Genomic DNA, 22,053 nt, shown 5'->3' on the forward strand with positions numbered 1-22,053 from the left:
TTAACTGAAAAGTCCATAAAATATCAAAAGTTGATGTCTTCCAAGTTGCTGGTTTTCCAGAGCAGATGGTGCAAAGACCTGCGAGTTCCAGTAATTAGAATCCATTCTGATGCGAGAGGCTGCAACAAGTGAATATTTGTACATATTTGCTTGATTAATTCAGCACTAAACCTAAATCCCTACGTCGATGTAATACATTTGTGTGTGAGATTCTTTTTTTGTTGTGGAGTTGATAAAATGTTAGTGACATGAGATTAAACACTTGTTTGTTGACTACAGAGATTTTTTTTTTAAACTCAAGTAAATCATGTAAACTTTTAAAGAGACGTTTACTCCATATTTATTTGTTTTTCCTCTCAGCCGGTCCTTGCAGGGACATTTCGGAGTGTACTGTCTGTTCAAGTAAAGCTGCTGTTTATCAACATATATCATTTGCAAAGCAGCAAATAAACCCAGTCGATTTATATAAAGCATCTATCAGTAATATGCTATATATAAGACTGTATTTTAACTCTATCATGCAAAATTATAGCATAAATTGGCTTTGCTGATCAACTTAAGATAAGACTTGTACAAACATTTGTGTACTGACAGCCACTGTGAGCGTGACGTCACTTCAGTCCGGACGTCTTCTAGACATTCCTGTTTTATTTTGTAACTTATGACGTGTACTTTGGAAACTTTGTACCCCAAATGTTCATGTAAAGATCCTTCAGCTGTTTAAATGGAGAAAAATCAGGCAGCAGCAGGTACAAGGTGCTTTAGTGGGATATTAACTTGTAAATCTGTTTTAACCTCGTTGTAACCAATGGCAGTACTTCTCTCTCCATTTCTTGTGCACATCTTTACTTTGAATGTTGTTAGACACTTTGTGATCAAATGCTTTTTTTTCTTTCCTTATTGCTAAATATTGTTCTAATAAAATAAGCAGCAATAAAAATGAAAAGAAGTGGGTCATTTTAATTTTTGGAAGCAGAAAAGTGACAGACCTGAACAAACTTTAACCTGTTTATTGACACCTGGGCTTTGGGAATAGGTCGGTACAGAGTATTGATCCGAAGTTAGATTGCCATATGAAATACACGAAATACATGTTTATTGGTTTCTAAATTATACAAATTTTGCTTCATAATGGATATATTGATTGTGTTCTTTAAATTATGAATGTATTATATAAAACCTTTTTTATATAGTTATGAGTGGTTTCATAAATTAATGTCTAAATATGATACATCTGGTATATGATTGATGAACCGATGAAACCTTTTTACAATTATTACATTAAGAAGATAAGAACATGTTAGATAAATAAATCCAGATATTGAAATGCAACCACAAATCCACAAAATGGCATTTACATTTTAAATTTAAGCATCTGTTGTAAATTTGACAGCATTTTCTTTAGTCTTTTAGCTGACGTGAAATATGTTGAGTCTAGTGTTGTTTGGAGAGGCACATTTCCAACCTGGGGAACGTTTCATTACGCAGCGAAATCCAGCGTTTTCAGTGACTAATGTTGCTGTTCTACAGTACATGAATTCCCCATTTCTGTCCCTCTTTGTTCTGGATCTCTGCTTTTCTTTGGGAAATTACTTTTAGTTTTCCTGCTGAGGGTTTCCAGCCTAATTAAAGCCACGTTGGTGACGTCACGCTGCTGCGCCACAGGAGCTGTCCAGCAATCCACGTGCTGCTGCTTCACCAGACTCCAACCTGCATATATATATATATATATATATATATATATATATATATATATATATATATATATATATATATATATATATATATATATATAACATCCTGATTCTTTTTATAAAGTCACAAGGTATTGGATGGTGCATAGAAGTAAATACTTACTGTTACCCTTATTTTCAGCAATATTTGAGTATTTCAAGTATTTTGTTGTTGGAACAACTTTAGTTTTGAGTGAGAACACAAACTGTTTGCAGTAAAAAGCCAATGTCAGCACCGGACATTGGAATAATGCGGAAATTACTTATTTGAAACCGTCTTCATGCAAAAGGAAGAGGTACATTAAAAAACACATATAGACAAACAAAACACACACTCTCCTATGCTCAATTTACAATCACCAAGTTATCTATTATGCATGCTTGTTGACGGTTGGAAAATCTCATGCAAGGAGGGAAAATAATTAGTGTTTATGACAAAATTGCTCCTGATCACATTGTATTTTGCTGCAGGCCCACTGTCTGCCATTGCTGATGCTCATTGCCATTTGCTGCAAACATATATTCTGTTCATAACTGCTTCGAATTAGTAATGAAAGTTTATACTCTAATAACAGACGTCTCAGTTTAACTGGAATGTTCTTTTAATACTCGGCACCAACAACTGGAAACATATTCATTTCTGTTTTGCACCATCTGTGTTTTAAGTAGCTTATCAGCACTTCATAAATCAAGATGACCACCTCACATCATAAATTGTATTTATTAAATCTGATCACAGAAGTTCACAATATAAACATAAAAATTCAACATCTTTTTTTTACATTCTACAGAAACTATGTACAGTCAATTATTAACATGCTTTAAATATGTACAGCTTCAGTCTCACTTAATACATTTTATTCATATTTATTTTTGTGTCAATAAAAATAAAATATATTCATAGGTGCAGAAAGTTTGTGCCTGATTTCTGCTGCTGTGTAAATGTAATGGTGACTTATGAATTCTTTTATTCTGACTATCTGAGGAAATGGTGCTTTTTTATTATAGTAGACAACACTTCAGTCATTTATAATATTATTAAACAGCATTATTTCTGTTTGGAGAGTCCCTGGAAGGGCCACACATGTCCTGTTAAAAATTACATTTCTGGATCGGCACGTCCCTTGAAGACTCTGCTGTCTGCTCTCAGTTTGACAGGAGACATTATTTTAGTCGTGTTAAAGGCAGATTCTTTTTAATCCCCTTAGGTAGCTGAAAGATGTATGGCCTGCGTCTTCTGATCTAAGAAATGTTAAATGGTGATTAATTCATGAAAAAACCTGACCTGGTAAGTTAAGCACAACCATTTCAGCTACAACTTTTTTTTTGTTTTTTTATATGTATGAGCAGCATATTCTGTGTGACCTGTAACTGTGATACATGCTGTGCAGACAGTGTAATATGGAGCTACATAATTAAAAAGTAACCTTGGCAGCAAGACCTGGACTCACGTTCTACAGCAGGCCAGAGAGAGGGACTCCTCTCTGGAAAGATCTCTGACCAGGTCTTTTCTCACCGGTTGAGACTTTTACTTGCCAGGAACTACAGTATGTCCCACTACCATAAAGAGCTCTGTGAGTTGCTCACGCAGTGCTGCCGGCACGAACCCCAACTTCCTGCCTTGCTGATCAGAGCGTTCCTCTCTGGTTTCTGATCAACCCCATGTCTCTTTGCTGCGCACCAAGTCCAATGTTGCATTTGTATTTGCTCAGATTAAGGTTTGCACATTAGGTGGCGGCTCTAGTTTCCGTGACAACGCCGTGAGGATGAGGTTGAATTTGTTGTAGCGATCTGATTGGTTGACCGCCGCTCCGCGGCTTCCCCACAGCAGCCGCAGTTGGAAGTCAGTCTTAAACACTTCGAGCAGGTCTTCATCGCAGTGAAAACCTAGAAGAAGAAAAAAAATTAATAAACAAACTGAAACAAAAAAACTGACATGGATATGTTCTATTTTTGCATGCTGTTACCATTTAAGATCTTCTGTGCGTGCGTTGTGTAGCTCTGTGTGTTGTGAGCAACGTCGCGTGCAGCCTCCAGGTGGTGCAGCATGATGTCGCATCCCTGGTCGCTGGTCTCCCAGAGCTCCGCCCCCTCAGGTGTGATGGACGGACGCTCCATCAGGGTGAGGAGAGGAAGCAGGAGCGGGACGCAGACCACTGCAGGAGAGGCGGCTGCAGAGGAATCACAACCAAAGCTTAGTAGGAGAGAAGTTTATAATTGACAAATGAAAATGAAAGAAAAAGAGACTTAACTCCCTGAATGATACTGAACTGTTCTTATACCTCATTTCACACAAAGTGAGACACATTTACTATTTTATGATACTATAACTCTCTGAAATATTGTACATACATATATTCAATCAATTTTCATTCTGCAAAAAAGAGCCATAAGAATAATCAGTAGAAAACGATATAGAGATCCAACAAATCCATTATTCCTTCAGTTAAAATTGTTGAAATTTCACAAATTAGTAGACTATAGTATTCTGCAAATTATGTTTAAAGCTCATAAAAAAACTTTACCAATCAACATTCAGAAAAGATTTGAAAAAAGAGAAAGCAAGTATAACTTAAAAGGAACAGAGATTTTTTTTAAAAACCAAGATTCAGGACAAAATTGATGGAACGTTGTGTTTCTGTGAAAGGAATCAGTTTATGGAACAATCTGAATAAAGAAAACAAAGAATCCAAATCAAACATTACATTCAAAAGAACAATTAAAGCCTGTATGTTAAGTAAATATAATGCAATATGTTAGTTAAGTTTGACATACCCATAGACGGCGGTAATTTTATTTTATTTTTATTTTTTTATTTACTTAGTTGTCGTTTTTTTAAATTTGTAATTTATGTCATTTGTGAATTTATTTCTTGGAAAAAGGAGCAGATCAGATAAGAATCTTCTTCTTTCTGCTCCTTTTTCATTCAGTTTGTGAACATTTGTATTTTTATTGAATTGTTTAATTTTTTTGAATGAAATAAAGAATAAAATGAAATGAAAAACATTTCTAAAATACTGTATTCTCTTTTAGCCGTATGTCACCAGTTAGATCACTGACGTGGCTTGGATAAGCGTCTAAGGGATGTTGAGTGTGTTTTTCCTGGTACCTGTGCCTTCATACAGGTTCTTGTAGAAAGGTTTGAGGACTTTCTCGTAGCTGATGGCAGTCTGTGTGAAGTTCCTTCGCAGAGCCGTCCAAGTTTCCTCCAAACGACTGATCTGAACAATCAACAGCAAACACCAACTCAGGCTTCAAATAAAAAAAACAACCATCTACTTTTAGAACATCCTGGAACATAATGATCATTTATATGTTTGAAAGAAGAAGTTTTCAGTTGTCAGAACACCGCCCTCGCTTTAAAGCACGGGGGAGGCAGCATCATGCTGTGGGGCTGATTTGCTGCAGGAGGGACTGGTGCACTTCCCTAAATCTGAAGATATCAGCCACAAAGTTAAAGCTTGGGTGTTCATGAGTCTTCCAAGTGGACAAGGACCTAAAGGATATCCCCGACGAGGTTGCAAAGTTCTTTGAAGACAAAAAGTACTGGAGTATAGATTGTAGAAGATTTGTGTGTGGCACTGAAAAGGCATGTGAAAGTAAGAAAGCCCACGAGCTGGCCTCATCTGCAGTTGTCCTAATGGACAAGATTATCACAAGATGTTGTGAAAAGCTTTTTGAGGGCCACCCAAAATGTTTGTTTCAATAAACAGTTGAAAGACAATTCACTTCTGACTTTTTATTTTACAAATAAATTCCTCGACATACAATCAGACATGGAGCAAAAAGTTGGTGTCTGTGTTTTCCCCCTCCCACTATTTTTCATTAAATGCTTTCCTGCTGTTTAACTACTTTTTGTTTCTCTTGTTTCACCGTCTGCAGGAGTCATGGTTGTGTTACCTGCGGCAGGTCCAGAGCTTTCATCATGGCCGTGAAGGCGAACAGGTCACCCACCGCGTCCTTCAGCTCCATGGCTACGAGAATTATGCGATTCAAGGTGGACGCTCGCTCCTCTACGCTGCCTGTGCATCCCAGAATATCCACAGCAACGCCGATCGCCATGGTGTGATGCCTGGGAGACAGAGAGGAGGGAAAAGGTGGATCATTAACACCACCTCACTGGAATATTGATAATATAATACATTGAAATAATAATAATAATAATAATAATAATAATAACAATACATAGGATTAGAGTTTTGTATTTTAAAACACAAACTGGGTGGAGCTACTGCAACGATTTCACTCTCTTTGGATCCACCCTTTTTGACATGGGTAAATGATACTGCTCTGGCAAAAGGCTTTGATTCTGCTCAGTGTTGACTGATTTCAACCCATCTTTTTCATATAATTAGCTGTCTTGTAATTCCTGTTTATGAGCCTGGACATAAAAAAAACAATCCAGGATGACGACTGTTTTCTGCCTCCTGATGGTGCATGCATCTCTATGGTGCCGCTGGACACGATTAGATGTCGTCCGTACCTCTCCATCAGGTCCAGCCGCAGCTGCCGGCCGTGAGGCAGCGTCACCAGCTCCAGGCCGGAGGAAACGCCCATCTGGCCTTTGAGCTCTGCAGTCACTCCGAGGATTCTCACAACCTGGATTGGAAAAGAAAAGTTTAACTTGTGGCTGTTAAAAAGATTTTTAATGATAGTTTATCTAGTCTGTCAATCACGTTACATACACTCAATAACTCTTTTAAAACCCGAATATTGGCAATAACCCAAATTTGCACGGCCATGTAAACACCAATAACCTCTTTGAATAACCCGAATTTGCTCATATTCAGGTTTTTAAAAACCTGAATATTACCCCTGGGTTACTCCTTTTAAAACCTGAATATTCGGTCATGTAAACGCCAAACGGGATATCCCGATCAAACGGAACATGAATTTGTTTTCTGCGCATGCTCTGTTCGCAAGCAATCCTAGTCTTTTGAGTCCAGGAAGTTCTTATAAACATGGAGAAACGCAAGACCACGCCACACTTTTGGAGTGAGGAGGAGACTAATCACTTCATAAATGTAATGAAGGATATGAACATTTTGGCATTTGTAGACGGTAGAAAGTACGGGGATAGCGAGATTTACAAGAAGGTGAGAGAAAAGTTGCGCGAAGCAGCATTTGTTTTGAATTTGGATACAGGAAGAAGAAGCGGAAATGACGCTAATTGCGTCATCACATTCTACGCGCGTCGCTGGTTTGATCGGGATATCCCAAATGATTAATTACCATGTATACAGGGAGGGATAACCCTGTTTGCTCACGCATGTAAACGGAATATTCCCAATGTTTCAGTAACCAGAATATTAGCAATAACCCGAATTTTGACTGCATGTAAACGTAGTCAATGTGACAATGTGCTCTGCGTAACGTTCACGTTGCACCTGATGTTCAGGACACACAGGATCTGTCTCAGCAGCAGGACACATGTTGTGGATGTGAGACACAGTTTTTAAACATCTGTGTCTCATTATTTAAGGTAAACATGTACACAACCTTACAGGTATAGATACTCAGACTGGTTCAGTCCGTTGCTTTGGTGTGTTAAAGTAACCACCATGTAGACAAAAGGGGCCGATCAACAGTGATTAAAAACAAATACAACAAGTACTTCTCCATCAGCTTTCTTGCCATGAAACCGTACTGCTGCTCAAAGACTAACCATTTCTCTCAGCCAAGCTTCCACTGCTCTTTCCCAGATCTTCACTGTGCAGCTAATCAGATTTGTAAATGTTACAGCTTTCGATGCTATTCCTGAAAGTTGGCACTACTGCCCTTTCCTTCCATCCCCAGACTTACTTTCACTCTCAAAGATGTTGGTAGTCCCGAGACACTTCCATACGCCCATCAGAACACGTTGTTATGTACACATGCAGACTCTGAGTGTGTGTGTGTGTGTGTGTGTACCTGGCAGTCAGCCATCAGCAGGTGTCTGGCTATACTCTGGTGATTGTGGCTGAGAAGCAGCTCCTTTGCTCTCTTCAGAACAATCATCTCCAGCGGTTTGTTTTCCGGAGGCAGAAGTCGGGATCCAAACTCCGCCGGCCTGAACATGGACTCCGTCTCGACGACTGGCCGCTGAAATCCACACTTGGCCTTGTCCCTCTTCTTATCCTCCTCCTCCTCCCCTGCGGCATTGCCCTCCTCTTCATCGCTGGTGTTTTCTAAGGCTGCAATGGCATGATGGTAGGAGCTTCTGTCCAGACCTCTCTGTCCTCCCTCCTCTTTCTCTCCATTCTCCTCTCTCCATCTCTCTGTTTCTTTCTTCAGTCTCTCTACGTAGCTGCAGAGAGGTGGATGACGTTCAGGGTGTAGGTCTGTGACGGAGTTCATTGAGTCTGGTTGCAACAACTCGTGCGGGCTGCGGGACCTCAGGTCTGCGGGGTTGGGCTGCAGCAGCTCCGTCCATCCTGCCACCACCTCTGGATCGGGGGAAGGGGCGCCGTGGGCGGGAGATACTGCCGAACCGGAGGAGCTGTCTGCTGGGGGGAGCTGCCGCTGGAACTTCTGGGGCTTCGCCGGAGGAACGGGAGGACCAGTGGTGGCTGTGGAGCAACAATCCCATACATCTTTGTTATTTTAATCACTCAAAACTTCATATCAAATACCTTTGTATGGAGTATTAGGGCCATGCAGGAGAATTTTTTTTTTTATTGTGCACTTCGAGAAAAAAGTCGAAATGTCGAGAAAAAAGTCGAAATGTCAAGATTAATGTTGAAATACAATTTGGAGAATAAAGTCGAAATTTCGTAAATAAAGTTGAAATTTTGCCTTTTTTCTCAACATTTCAACATTATTCACAAAATTTTGACTTTTTTCCCAACATTCCAACTTTATTCACAAAATTTTGACTTTTTTCTGCACAATGAAAAAAAAAAATCTTCCTCCTCTAAAATATTATTTTTATTTTTATCCTGCCTGGCCCTAATACTTTTCCGTACCTTTGTGATCAATTCAAAGAGCAAAAAAAAATTTTGACAGTGCTGATCATAAAAAACTATGAGCTTGTAACACCGTTGATGGAAACAGACCAGGCCAAACATGTCATATTTTCCAAACAAATCCTACTCTCTTTTGTTTAAAATCTGTGTGTAGTTCATGACTAAAAGTGTGTGCCTTATTTCTGGCGGTGGTGAACACCAGATATAAAGGGATCACTTTTAAAAAAAAAGGGGGATAACACCTCTCAGCCTCACTGGGAATTATTTGCCAGATTGCTGAAAAGAAGAATAAAATGAAAGCCCTTTAACTCTCGTAGGAAGGCTGGAAGGGGTGTGGCTGCCCAACCAGCCTCCATATCAGGGTTCTGTGGGCCTGATAGGGATCTGCCTCCCGTTGTGTCCAGTGTTCGTTACTCCAGACGTTCCAGACGTTCCAGTGTCTGCACAGCTGGAGTTGAAGCTTGGTTTGAATTGCCCCGTTTCCAGAGGTTACTGGACTACAAAAGGGTTCCCCTTTTTGACTGATTAATGTCTTTTTACATTATGTGAAGGATATGTGTGCGACATCACTGCACATTCTTGCTCTGTAAATACCAGCTTGTGTGTCAGAAAGGATGTGTGCTTGACTTTCGAGTATTACACATCCGATTATTCTCAAGAAAAAATTCCAGACGGATACCTGCACTCCTGCAGGCAGCAGGGGTTTCCAAACACGGGGAGCTCAGAGGAGATGCAGCCAGGCTGGGGCAGGTGGAGGATGTGTGTGAGAGGTTGGAGGACGTGGAGGACTGAAGGCAGTGGGAGCGGGCCAGTCGCGCCAGGGGCACTTTACTGGGCTTGGGAGGCGGTTTAGGACACAGCTGGCTGTCAGAGCCCCGGATCGCCTGGCCTGAAGGAGATACAACACACTCACGCTCATACTTGCTGTTTAATCACTCAACACCTTGACATTGGATTTCAGGACAACTTTGTTGACATTATAATGTATGTTCTGTGCCAGCGAACGCCACACAGCCTTTGTTTTATACTCTATCTGATAATAAGCCTGATTAAGAGAGCCACAAGGGAAACGAAGCAAATTTAATTTCCTACTCACATTAAACCAATTGCAGGAGCAAATATGGGAGAGATTAAACGTGCACACTTAGGATGGACGGCAACTGATTAATGCCAACCCTCCCACGGGAGCTTTTAACGGCTCCCGAGGAGCCTAAGAGCTTTATATTTAGCCGTATAATGTAACTGAATTACTTTTTTCTCTCACTTCATTCATTCATATAGGAGTCCAACAAGTCATAGATGTCGGTGGCAAATCCAAGGTCTGGAACGAGGCCACTATTTGATTCTGTTTCATCTCCTTGTCATTGGGGACGTCAGGTTGAGAAGTTACCATCTGAAATTTCCATCAGCTACAATTTTATTTCTTTGATTCATTCCTTTTTTTCTTTACATTTTCAAATGAATCTGCAACCTCAGCATAAAAAAAGTTGGGACACAGTAAATTATATAAATAAAAACGTCGGTTTGTAAATCTCATAAACCCGTATTTTACATGGAACAGAAGATAGAAAACATATCAAATCTTTAAACTTGAGAAAATGAACCATCTTAAGTTAAAAAAAACACAGGGTGTTGTTTACTATTGTGAAGAATCGCCTTTTCTTTTAGCAACAGTCCGTATTCGTCCGGGAACTGAGGAGACCGGCTGCTGAAGTTCTGAGAGAACAATGTTGCTCCATTATTGTCTGAAACTGAATGTGAGTTGCTCAACAGTCCTGCGTGTTCTTTGTTTCCAATTGCTGTCAGCTTGTGAAAGGTCTGGCCTGCAGGCCGGCCATTCAGTACCTGGACTATTCAGGGGAACATGTTTTTGTAAAGGTCACTGTATGGAGTTTAAAATCGCCTTGGCTGAAAAATGCCAGGCCTTCTCTGAAAAAGATGTAATATGGACGGGAGCACATGCTGCTAAACCTGGCTGAACCTTTCAGCGTTGATGTTTCCTTTCCAGCTACGAATGCTGCCCATCCCAAAGGCTGACTGCTGTCAACAAGTCAGGTGATCCGGCTCCCCTTTTGTCTCAAAGCCCATTTGGATTTGTCTGACCAATTTTCCACTTTTCCACAAGTCCATGCTCACATTATGGTTTCTTCTTTGCACGGTAGAGTTTAAACCTGCATTTGTGAATATCAAGGCAGACTGAGTTCTTAGACGGACATTTCTGGAGGTTTGTTGTAGCCCGTGTAGTGGCCTCAGTGCAGCCTCAGGGATCAAAGATAACAACCATCCAGGCCTTGTCATGTGAGAACTTTCCACATTTTCAGAATCATTTGATGATATTCGGTCCTGTCGATGATGAGACTTCTGAACGTTACACAATTTGTTTTTCCCAGATGGGTGAATCTCTGTCCATGACTCTGCTTGTCTAAGATGCTTTTGTTATTCTGAGTCATCGTCTATCTCCTGCTATTTAACCTAAATTGTTGAAAGCTGTTTCTCATTGTCCTTTTAAAAACATTTTTTTAGCACTGCTTACCTTTCCAAGACTTTGCTGCTGATGCCCCAGCTATTTTAAGATGCATCACTTCATTACAATTTTAAATGAGCTTTTGTGTCAAGGAAACAGTTAAATCACACTTTAAACATTTGTCTGTTTTCTGTGTTATTTTGTGAATAAAATATGGGTTTATGAGGCTTACAAACTACTTCAATCCCTTTTTTCATTTACATATGTGTGAGCTTGAATGTATTGTTATAAACTTAGACAAAACAAAAGAAACGTAAATTCAAACAAAAAACCAAAGTAGTTAATGAAATTAAACATGTATAACATTTGCTGTACGAGCGGGTTTGTTATACGATCAGAACTGCTATAAAAACAGGATATAAACATCAACAAGAACAACTGGATTATATTTGTCGTTTTCTTTGATTGCCAAAATGAGCGTTACCTGCTAGAAGCTCTGCTGATCTGCGGGGGACGGACGGGCTCAGCACCGGCTCACTGCCCGTCCGGAACACCGGAGACTTGGGCCCAGGGTCAGAGTGCTGGGGCTGCGACCTGGATCCTGGAGAGAAGGAAAGAAGAGAGGACACAAAGAGTTAAAGGGATAAAACAAGGTTCATCCTGCCTTCATACAGTACATAACATAAACATTTCTCCACAAAAAGGTCCTTAATGATGCTGTGCCTGCTTGTATGCAGAAGTGGGAGGCATGTACAGTATGTGAGGAGTTTGAGGAATTGTATATTCTAATAGATAAACCTAATCCCTCACACATGCACAGCCAAATGCTCGGTGCAGTGAGCTTGTTTATCGACCGTCAGGTGAGCTGTTGAATAGTTTCAGAACCGTTGAATCTTTACGTACCCAGAGGTAGGAAGCTGTCTGATTGGTGAGCCTTGAGTGGCCGTCGCCGCTCCTGGACCTGGTTGAGACTTGTCGGCTGGCTGCCGCAGCGATCCTTCAACCTGGGAGAAAGGCAAAGGCAGAGGAACCTTGAATAAGAGAGCTTTTTTTTCTCCATACGTTTCATGCGTATTCTTTTTGTCCTGTTTCATTGTGGACATGATGTGTATTTTCTTGCAGTCCAGCTTTGTTTTCTGTCACACCGATGTGGGCTCAATGCTTTATCCTTAGCGTGTGCAAATGCTTACTTAAATATTACACACTTCTCCCTTCAGGAGAAAAGTCATTCTCCTTATTTTCATTTCTTTGGAACCGTTGTTACATTTGGAGTATGTTGGAGCTTTGACTTTCTGCCCGACTGGTGGATGCAAACAGCTGGAACTAATGGACACAAACAGCTCTTAAATGTGTGAAGGGACTTCAGAGAGAGTGAGAGGACTGGTGTAAAGCTGGGTCTTCATTATCTCTGTCAAACCCGCAGTCCACTTTATATAAACAAATGTCTCTGCTCGTTGCTGAATAGCCTTTAAAACATGTGATTCATCAAACGCAACAAGCAAACAAACAAACATGATTTAAGGAGTAATTATAAAAAAAAACACCAAAATGGTGTTAGAGCCACTGAAAAAGGAACACTCTTCATTAGGAACTTTGATTAGCGACCAAAATGATGCAGAAAAATGGCAATTAACGTTAGCACCTGAGGTAATCAACATTTATCAGCATAAATTGGTGCATAAAATGTAATTCCACTTAATAGTGTGGATATGGATCCTTCAAACAAACTGAGGTAATTTTTACTTTGTGAGTGTAGAGCAAGTGTATAAAAGGTTTCTCCTGCTCTGTTATAAATCTATACAGTCAATTATCGAATGTGGCACAAACTACGGTTAATAAATGCAAAAGGAGGAGAGTTCAAGGTCCCTCCTTCTATCGTTTACCTTTTGTGTCATAAAAATCAACGTGCCAATATGGATGGTGAACTAGTGCAGACTTAAGACAGCAGGGACCAGAAGCAGACGGCAGGTATTACAAATGCCTGCACAAGACAGTCCTTTTAAAAGACTTTTTCCACTCTTACACAGTTAAAATTGCCTTAACTTGTCTGTAGAGGCCCTTTCAACACCAGCACTTAGTGGAACTGCTTCCATTTGTGTTGTTTTGGTCCCTAACAAGTGTAAACTCCTTAGCATCCAACAACAGACCTCAGCTTGATTTAACTCTGAAACGTTCACTGTTTGTGTGTTTGTGGGAGTTTTTGGGGCACAAACCTGAGCTGGTTTCCTCGGATCAGACCATTGTCCTGGCAGTGCGTGCCATCGTGCACTCCCTGCGTGCTGTCCTGTAAGTGTCCGTTGGTTATGTTGAGGCTGAGGCGTTTCTGGGCCCGCCACTCGTCTTGGTGACCGCCTGACAGCGCGTACTTCTCCTCCAGGCAGCGCAGCGGCAGCGCTCTGTTGATCGGCTGGAAGATGATGGCACCCACCACCTTCCCAGGCCAGGCAGAGGAGCACACGTTACAGAGAACTATTGTATATTCTTTTACTCCAATAGATTATTGTCATTTTCCTGAAACTTAAAATGTCTGTATGGCTGTATGTGCGTCCAAAACAGACTAAAAGAAGCTTTCAAATGAAGGAAAACTTAACAAATTACAGTATCAAATAAACTTTGAGCCAAGTGAAGAATGAGATAATCATTAAACCCACCTGTGAGACCGGTTTCCTGTTGCCAACATAGTATCTGATGAGTGCAGGGATGCTGTCGAATCCTTCTCTTTCGAGCCGGTACTCAACTCTCGAGTAAGCTTCGTTCATCATCACGACCTGAAGAAAAATAAAAAAACAACAGATCTAATCATCCATAGCAAAGACACCACAGGTGTAAGACGTGCGCTAACTGTGAAACTGTAAATGCCTTTATTCATACTGTATTTTCCGCACTATAAGGTGCACCGCATTATAAGGCGCACCTTCAATGATTGACATATTTTAAACTTTTTCCATATATAAGGCGCACTGCATTATAAGGCGCACTAAATATATGGTAAAACATCGTACTATAGTGGCTGGGGTTGAGTTACGTATCTACCTGATGGAGCTGCGCTACAGGAAATGCTACAAAATCCTACAGCAAATGCAAATGCAAAAAAAAACAAGAAGAAAAGTACCGTATGTCAAACTTTATTAACAAAATAAAAACCAGCTTTGCTCCGTCTCGTCAAAGTCGCCATTATGCGAGTCAGGGTCGCTGCTGTTGTCTTGAACGTCTGTGACGATTCCAGACGTTTTTAACGTCATTACTTCGGCGACGCCAACTACATTACCCACAATCCCCCTGACTACAGTAACAGAAATTACCGTAATGATCATATATAAGGCGCACTGCATTATAAGGCGCACTGCCGGTTTTTTAGAAAATTAAAGGCTTTTAGGTGCGCCTTATAGTGTGGAAAATACGGTATGTGAAGGTTTGGCTTGGACCAGTGATTCTGTTGAAAACTGCACCGCAGTCCAAGAGGAACGCAGCCAAACCGCTTAACCTTCCTGGGACGCAGCGTCCAGCTACAAACACGGTCCATCGTTTCAAGTGTTGGACCGTAAAAAGATTCAGGAGGGCTGCTTGAGCTCATATATAGGTTTTAGTAACGGAAACTAATTCAGAAAACTGAGGCAGCGAGTGAAAAAACAGCTGACAAGAAGGGCTTTACCTCTAACTGCACTCCGGTGGCCAGCAGTTGCTAAATACATCAGGATTTTGAAAAGTAAATGAAAGGAAAAAAAAAAAAGGCTATTACCGTGAAGGTCACTAAGTCAGACTTTGGAGTAAAGCTTAAAGGCTGAAGGATGTTTCAGAAGACAGAAGAGGAAGGAATATTTCACTGGTCTGAGACCTTTACTGCACCTTCTTGTTGATTTTAAAGTGCTGAGCCGTGTTTCGCCATTGGCAGGTCAGGACGTAGTTTCCCGGGCTGGACAGCGAATCTCGGATCAAGAAGTCTCCATCACGCTGCACCAGGTTTTCCGCCACCTGGAACAAGGCGAAAGGTTACACGTGGACGCACACATGCAGGTTGTGTACAGTACAAATGTTCCCTGACGCTTCTGCAATGGCAGTCTGTTGCACCGTTTTCATTTGCTCACTGATTTCAGTTTAAAAACTCCAGTCTTTCACTATTCAAACAGCTAAACACATGCTGTATCCTTTCATGCTGAGTCAATAAAAGCTCATTTTGATGCAGGCAAACTAATTATTCTATTTCGTAGAGAGCCAGGAAGGTACTCAATATTAATGAAAAGTATACAACACCTCAGAGCTTCCAGCTCTTATGAAAGAGAAATGGTTTGTTCAATCAATATGCAAAGAAAACCTGACATAAGACGTGGAGCATAAAAATCCATGAAAACACAAAAATAAACATTTAAAGAGAAAATAAATGATGTTGGGATGTAAAATGAGCTAAAAAATCTCCACTTCCATTTCAGTCTTGTAGCATTTACGGCCTCTTTTCTTCTTCTCTCCAACACAAACACACATCCCTTCATACACAACTCAAGACTTTAATTAAGTAAGTGTTTGTTTAATGTATAATGGTAGTTTAGTTGAGCCAAAGGAAGCAGCTTATTAAAAACGATTACATCTGAGAGCTGGCTTTCAGAGCGGACACACAACCTCCCTGTCTTTCTCCCACGTCCCACGCAGCATACATGTATATACGCACCGCGCAGAGAGTGGGCTTTCTATACACTGACCTCAGGTTGGAAGCCCAAACCTGCTGCGGAGGCCACTGTTTAAGCTATAATCTCCCTGTAATCACCGCGGCTCTAATAATAGGTGATCTGGTTCAACCCGTTTTTAACCAGACTTTCAAAGGGAGGGACCCGTGACTCAGATTTGTGTGTGTGTGTGTGTGTGTGTGTGTTACCTGTCTGGGAATTGCTCCGTGGTACCATGCGTGGCTTCTCGGCTCTTCACAGTTCATCTTCAGCTCCTCCTCCAGCTCCCTGCGAAGCTTTTCTGAAGAGCAGTCCAGGATGAACTGATCTCTGGAGAACTGCGATGGAAACAGGAATACAGGATTCAGAGTTCAGACCGGTTCAGCTGAATCCAGCACAAATCTGAGAGGTAGTAGTTGGTCCTGTGTCCCATAGAAGCAGTGGTCATGTGATCAGGTGTGCTGCAGGTACATGGCATGGAAATCATACTGGACATTGCATTGTACGCATGATATGCAGTATGTGGCTGCAAAATTGGCCCATCCATCCATCCATCCATCCATCCATCCATCCATCCATCCATCCATCCATCCATCCATCCATCCATCCATCCATCCATCCATCCATCCATCCATCCATCCATCCATCCATCCATCCATCCAACCACCTCACGTATTTTTGGAAATATTTGTAAATATTTTGTAAATATTATCCGTTTATTTGGTGTTTACTACTTTTTTTCTCTCTTGTACATAGTCTTTTTCTACTTTCTACTTTTTATATTGCTCTTTTTTTATTATTTAACTATTTATGGTTATTTCTATTTTACATTTTTTGTATAAAGCGTGTGTGTGTTTTTGGCTGCTGCACGACTGAATTTCTCCTCTGGGAGATCAATAAAGTCTACTATTCTATTCTATTCTATTCTATTCCATCCATCCATCCATCCATCCATCCATCCATCCATCCATCCATACATCCATCCATCCATCCATCCATCCATCCATACATCCATCCATCCATCCATCCATCCATCCATCCATCCATCCACCCATCCCAAATCAGTTCTTCATCCTCTAAAACAATAATCTCAAAGACACAAACATGATTACAAATGTTGTTTGCTGTGGAATAGTGGGCACAGTAGCTTGCCCTCCAACTGGAAGGTTGCTGGATTGATCCCCAGTCTTGTCATTTGCCAAAGGGTCTCTGGGGAAGACCCAACCACACATTGCTCCCATTACTCCGCCCACTGATAGTACGAGAACCTTGCCCAGATAAATTCTCAGGGCATCCGATATTTATTGACATAATGATCCACTGTAGTGAATTTTACAATGTGAAGTGCTGAAAGAACAATTCAGCGTGTTTTACGAGAGACATTAAATTCTCTACTTTAAAATGCAGTTTTACGAGAAACCTGTCTCAACTTAATGTCTCTAAAAAGACTCATCTTCTACATTTCCAGAGTGCAATGGACACTAAGGTCTCCAGAAAAGATAACCTGGCTCTGACCTGTACCAGTCCGGATAGAGGAAACTAGGAACCTCTGCAGACCTTTCACACCTCGGACACAAACTTTTCAAACGGAGACGGTTCCTTCCCTCAGTCTGTCGCTCTGCTGAACTTTCAATAGTCACCGAGCGTCGGATGTTTGTGCAATATCTTCATGTCTGTAAATATTGGTTCTGTATTGTGTATCGTGCACACATTTTTGATTGCTGTAGCTTTTTTTAATGTTATTTTTCAATGAGCCTTGAGAAACAAAGTGTGTTGAATGAATGTGCTTGTTTGTTTGCACAAACCTGGCCAGATTACCCAAACCTGATTACTTTCATAGTTTAATAGAGCTAAACTCAACCAGGCAGGCTGATTTCACTTCCTTCATTGTCCCACTCAACATGTACTGTACTTGCATATAAAGTGAATGGATTTAGTGACCACAGCACGTCACACCTTGCTGCAACAGGTCTGTGCCAGCTTTCACCTGGTTATCTTTTAAGCTTTTCTGGGTTAATTTACTTCTCCACGCTCCAAAACGAGTGAAAAATCTTTGGTTTATTTGATGGCAGCAAATCCTAAACATTGGCGTGTCAGTCCAGCTGTGAAAGGTTCAGTCAGACTAATGCAAAGCGTTTGCAGTTTTTATATCCATTATTTCTTTTATTATTACAGCGTGGCAGGATGGAACTCGACTCCAGAGGTTGGTAAAACAAGACTTTATTCCGAGACAACGGAATCCAACTGACAACAGAACTGACAGCTGACAACAGAAACCGAACACACGTGTCCGCCACAACAGTAATAACTACTACATAATTACTTAAGACACTTCAGGCAGAAAAAAAATCCCCCTCATTTATCATATCTTAGGTAATGCTTTTGATAAGAACTTTCTGTGGGAATGGCAGGTGGAACCCGTTGGATTCAGACATCCAGGCTCTGATGCTTGAGGTGTGTGGTATCTTCATACCAGGATGTTTAAAGCGCTAAACAGCCAGGCGACCTTGGTGAAGATCCAAGACATCTTTTCAGTACCATATCAATATTAAGGACTCATATCAAGGACATATTTGAAGGTGGCCTGGGACACTTTGACAGGAAAGTATCCAGGGGCAAATTCAATGCCAGGCAAGTCTGTACTGCATCAAACGTGCTCGACGACGATGTGAGCCACGGTTTGGACTCAACTTATCCAAAATATGTGACCACCTGTCCAAAATCCAAGGCTGAATAAGCAGTGGACGTTGGAGCAGCGTGATTCCAAGGATATGTATGACCCCGTACAAGGACTGGCTCAGATAACAGAGCCATTACTGCTGTAGTGTGTTGAATACTGCAGTTTGTAATAATCACACAAGTGTTGAGGGGATTTCAAATTACCAGCACATGAAAGAAACCCCTCAGGCATTTTTCAAGAGGAGACAAAAGCTCCAGCAGATTCTGGTTTGTAGTAAAAACAGTTGCACAAATGATTCCCAATAAGCATTTCTGCTATTAAAAGAAATGTTATACATTAAATACATTTCCATGAATACATATAATTTATTGTATTGGAATACTTTGAGGTATTTTTTAACTCAACGCTCTGTTTCAAAGCTGATTGCAAGTTTTTTTTTTAAATAGTTATGGATTTACAAATGTGCATTACTATTTAAAGCGCTCATAGGGAACAGTTTTTCTGTGATATTTAACAAAATCGTGTAATTTCTGTGTAAATATCAGCTTTAATAATTCAACTGCCACCTAAACTCCTCTGCCTACTCTTCTATAACTATATAACTATATATAATTATAACTATAACTATCTATAACTGGCCTTTGGCAGGAGGGTCCCCCCTTATGAGCCTGGTCCTGCTCAAGGTTTCTTCCCTCCTAAAGGGGAGGTTTTCCTTGCCACTGTTTGGCTTAAGGCTTTTCTCCCACTAGGGGAGTTTTTACCTGCCATTGTTTATGTAATAATTGCTCGGGGGTTTATGTTTATGTTCTGGGTCTCTGGAAAGCGCCTAGAGACAACTTTTGTTGTATTAGACGCTATACAAATAAAATTGAATTGAATTGAATTGAATAACCATCACCACAACTGATACTGCAGCTAGTAATTATAAAAGTATTTTTTATTATTTATAAAGTTAGTAATCACATTTTTACACATCTCATGTGCAGCACTGATGAGATAATCCTTCATGGTTGAAAACTAAACATGGAAGTCAAATTAAAATCATGTAAATTACCCTCACATGGCCAATAATAGTCATGATAGTAATAATAATAATCAATAGTTCAAAAAAACCAAGTCAACTGAAGGTCACCTGGAACAACAAAACATGATCAAACATCAAGCGAATCAGACATGTTTCACAGTTCACACAGAGAGTGGAACATTTACTGCCAACACTGAGCTCAGACAGTTTGGGAAACTGAACAGGAGAGAAATAGCTTCTCCTATCATATCATATCAGATCCTGACAAGATGTCGAGCAACACACACCAAACACACACACACACACACTTACATGGCAGCTGCTGGGTCTCTGCATTGTGCCTTGTTTCTTCTCTTCAAACACAAACTTCATAGCAGTCGGACAAATTCCCTCACACTGCGGTCTTTATCTCTGTTATAAAACTGTTTTAAACCCTCAAAGCCGTCATCTCCCACCACCGGTCCAGCAACGTGTCACAAGCCGTCTCTCTGTCTGCTTGCTCTGGGATTTTGCCCTTCATCGCTCCCTCTCTCGACTTCACCCTGTTTCAGGTGCTGTGATGTCACGGCCCTGACACCGCCCAGCTGCCTGGACATGCCTCCATACATGCACTCACCTGAATGCCATTAACACGCCAGCGTGTGAGTGACGCTTCCCTCAGGTCTTCAAAGAGCGGCTCATTAGGGATCTTTTGTGCGTTTTGGACATCCAACGTCACGGCAGACAGTTCTTGCTGTGTATCCACGCAATATCTGAACATGTTTACACCCCTGTAATGATGTGCAGAGGTGTCAAGTAACGAAGTACAAATACTTCATTACCTTACTTAAGTAGAAATTTTGGTTATCTATACTTCACTGGAGTAATTATTTTTCAGACGACTTTTTACTTTTACTCCTTACATTTTCACGCAATTATCTGTACTTTTTACTCCTTACATTTTAAAAACAGCCTCGTTACTCTATTTCATTTCGGCCTTTAAAAAAAACTATCCAGTTAAATTGCTCCATCCGGATAGTGAATGTGGTTGTGGTTGTGGCACAGATGTTCTTGTCCAGTTTTGCTCTTACATCCGTTGTCCTCAGATTCCTGCAACTAAACTTGGATGTACATTCTAATAAAGGTTAGGATAAATGATAACATGCCTCTGAAGTTTGACTTTTTGCACCATTACAATACTTATAGGCAACTAATCATCATATCTCCTGCTCTCTGAAACACATGTTAATGCTCAATAGTACACATATATGGTTCTTTAATATATTTGCATTATACTAAGATGCATTCATTTTCAATGGCTTTTTTCCCCCTTACATTACTTTTAGTTTTATACTTTAAGTAGTTTTGAAACCAGTACTTTTATACTTTTACTTGAGTAAAAAACTTGAGTTGATACTTCAACTTCTACAGGAGTATTTTTAAACTCTAGTATCTATACTTCTACCTGAGTAATGAATGTCAATACTTTTGACACCTCTGATGATGTGACATGTCTAAGAAAATCAGTTTCTAACAGCTGACATCGACAGATGTTTCAAAATCTAGAAAAATCTTGGTACGAACTTAGATTTTCATGATAGATACCAACAGTAAAGCTCCATTAAGGGTATTTATGACATCCATCCATCCGTTAACACCCACATTCAGGTCGTGGGGGCAGCGGAGGAAGCTCCTCTCAGCCTCCAATCGTACCCTCAACCGTAGTTGAGGGTAGCATTAGAGATCAACCAGTCGATCTTTGTTGTCGATCTATTCATGGCAACAACACTAAATAAAATCTATTTTCCTGAGAACTAACATCATTCATTTACTGGCAAACTCATCCACTGTATAGAAGTAAATTATTTATTAAGTAGAAGAAAAAACAAGCATATTTATCAGAGTCTGCTGAATGAGAAAGCTGTATTACAGTAATTACTGTCTGCTCGCATGACAGTGACGAGTTCATGGTGAAATTATCCTCATTAAGCCAAAATACTTGTTGCAACAGCATGTCCCTGAAACCTGCCGGTCCCGTCTGTTGCAACGGTTGATTTTCACTTAACAGAATGGAAACAAGACTGATCTTAATTATTACAGTCCAGACCCACACTGTGATATCAGAAATAACATATAAGTGGAACAAAAGGTTTTTAATCACCGCACATCACACACGAGGGATGCAAGACTTCAAAGCTGACGGAGAGTGGCTTGTAATTCACATGTGTGTTTCAGCTTCAGTGTCATTTATAAAGCACCTTTCAAATACAGGTGCAACTCTAAATGCTTCAGAACTGAAAAAAAGGAATACCTGAAAAAAAGAGTGGAGCAATAAAAATTAAGAAAACACAACCAAAAGGCTGAAAATACCAAGTATCACGGAGGACATCAAAACAACAAACAAAGTGGAATCATTATAAACTAGTTCAAAAAGGAAGCTTTGGTGTTAGAAGCAGAGAAGGGTGAGCAGCGGGTCCTGCAGGTTACAGCTCTGCCTCCCGTCCGGGACCAGGACACCGGGGAGGTAAAGCACGCCTCTACTCTGGGAAGGAGCCAGAGCTTTGTGACTCG

The 22,053-nt window shown here is 40.6% G+C and overlaps 1 protein-coding gene across 3 annotated transcripts in view; it reads right to left on the bottom strand.

Moving 5' to 3' along the window:
* Nucleotides 1-2,452: 2,452 nt before the first annotated feature.
* Nucleotides 2,453-22,053, bottom strand: part of bcar3 (BCAR3 adaptor protein, NSP family member) — a 53,592-nt gene continuing 33,991 nt past the window's right edge. For 2 of the 3 annotated variants that reach the window (XM_061738607.1, XM_061738608.1), the window contains 13 exons: nt 16,009-16,137; nt 14,988-15,113; nt 13,793-13,909; nt 13,355-13,572; nt 12,045-12,145; nt 11,626-11,742; nt 9,357-9,566; nt 7,644-8,281; nt 6,217-6,332; nt 5,634-5,805; nt 4,843-4,954; nt 3,701-3,904; nt 2,453-3,620 (listed from right to left, as the gene is read on the bottom strand). In XM_061738607.1, the coding sequence (XP_061594591.1) occupies nt 3,442-3,620; nt 3,701-3,904; nt 4,843-4,954; nt 5,634-5,805; nt 6,217-6,332; nt 7,644-8,281; nt 9,357-9,566; nt 11,626-11,742; nt 12,045-12,145; nt 13,355-13,572; nt 13,793-13,909; nt 14,988-15,113; nt 16,009-16,137 (2,439 nt within the window). In that variant the 3' untranslated portion in view covers nt 2,453-3,441. Of the gene's footprint in view, nt 3,621-3,700; nt 3,905-4,842; nt 4,955-5,633; nt 5,806-6,216; nt 6,333-7,643; nt 8,282-9,356; nt 9,567-11,625; nt 11,743-12,044; nt 12,146-13,354; nt 13,573-13,792; nt 13,910-14,987; nt 15,114-16,008; nt 16,138-19,815; nt 19,966-22,053 lie in introns of those variants that run through there. The other variant, XM_061738609.1, reaches the window with a different exon arrangement.

The sequence above is a fragment of the Cololabis saira genome, chromosome 13 (assembly GCF_033807715.1).
Source record: "Cololabis saira isolate AMF1-May2022 chromosome 13, fColSai1.1, whole genome shotgun sequence".
Classification (NCBI taxonomy): Eukaryota; Metazoa; Chordata; class Actinopteri; order Beloniformes; family Belonidae; genus Cololabis; species Cololabis saira.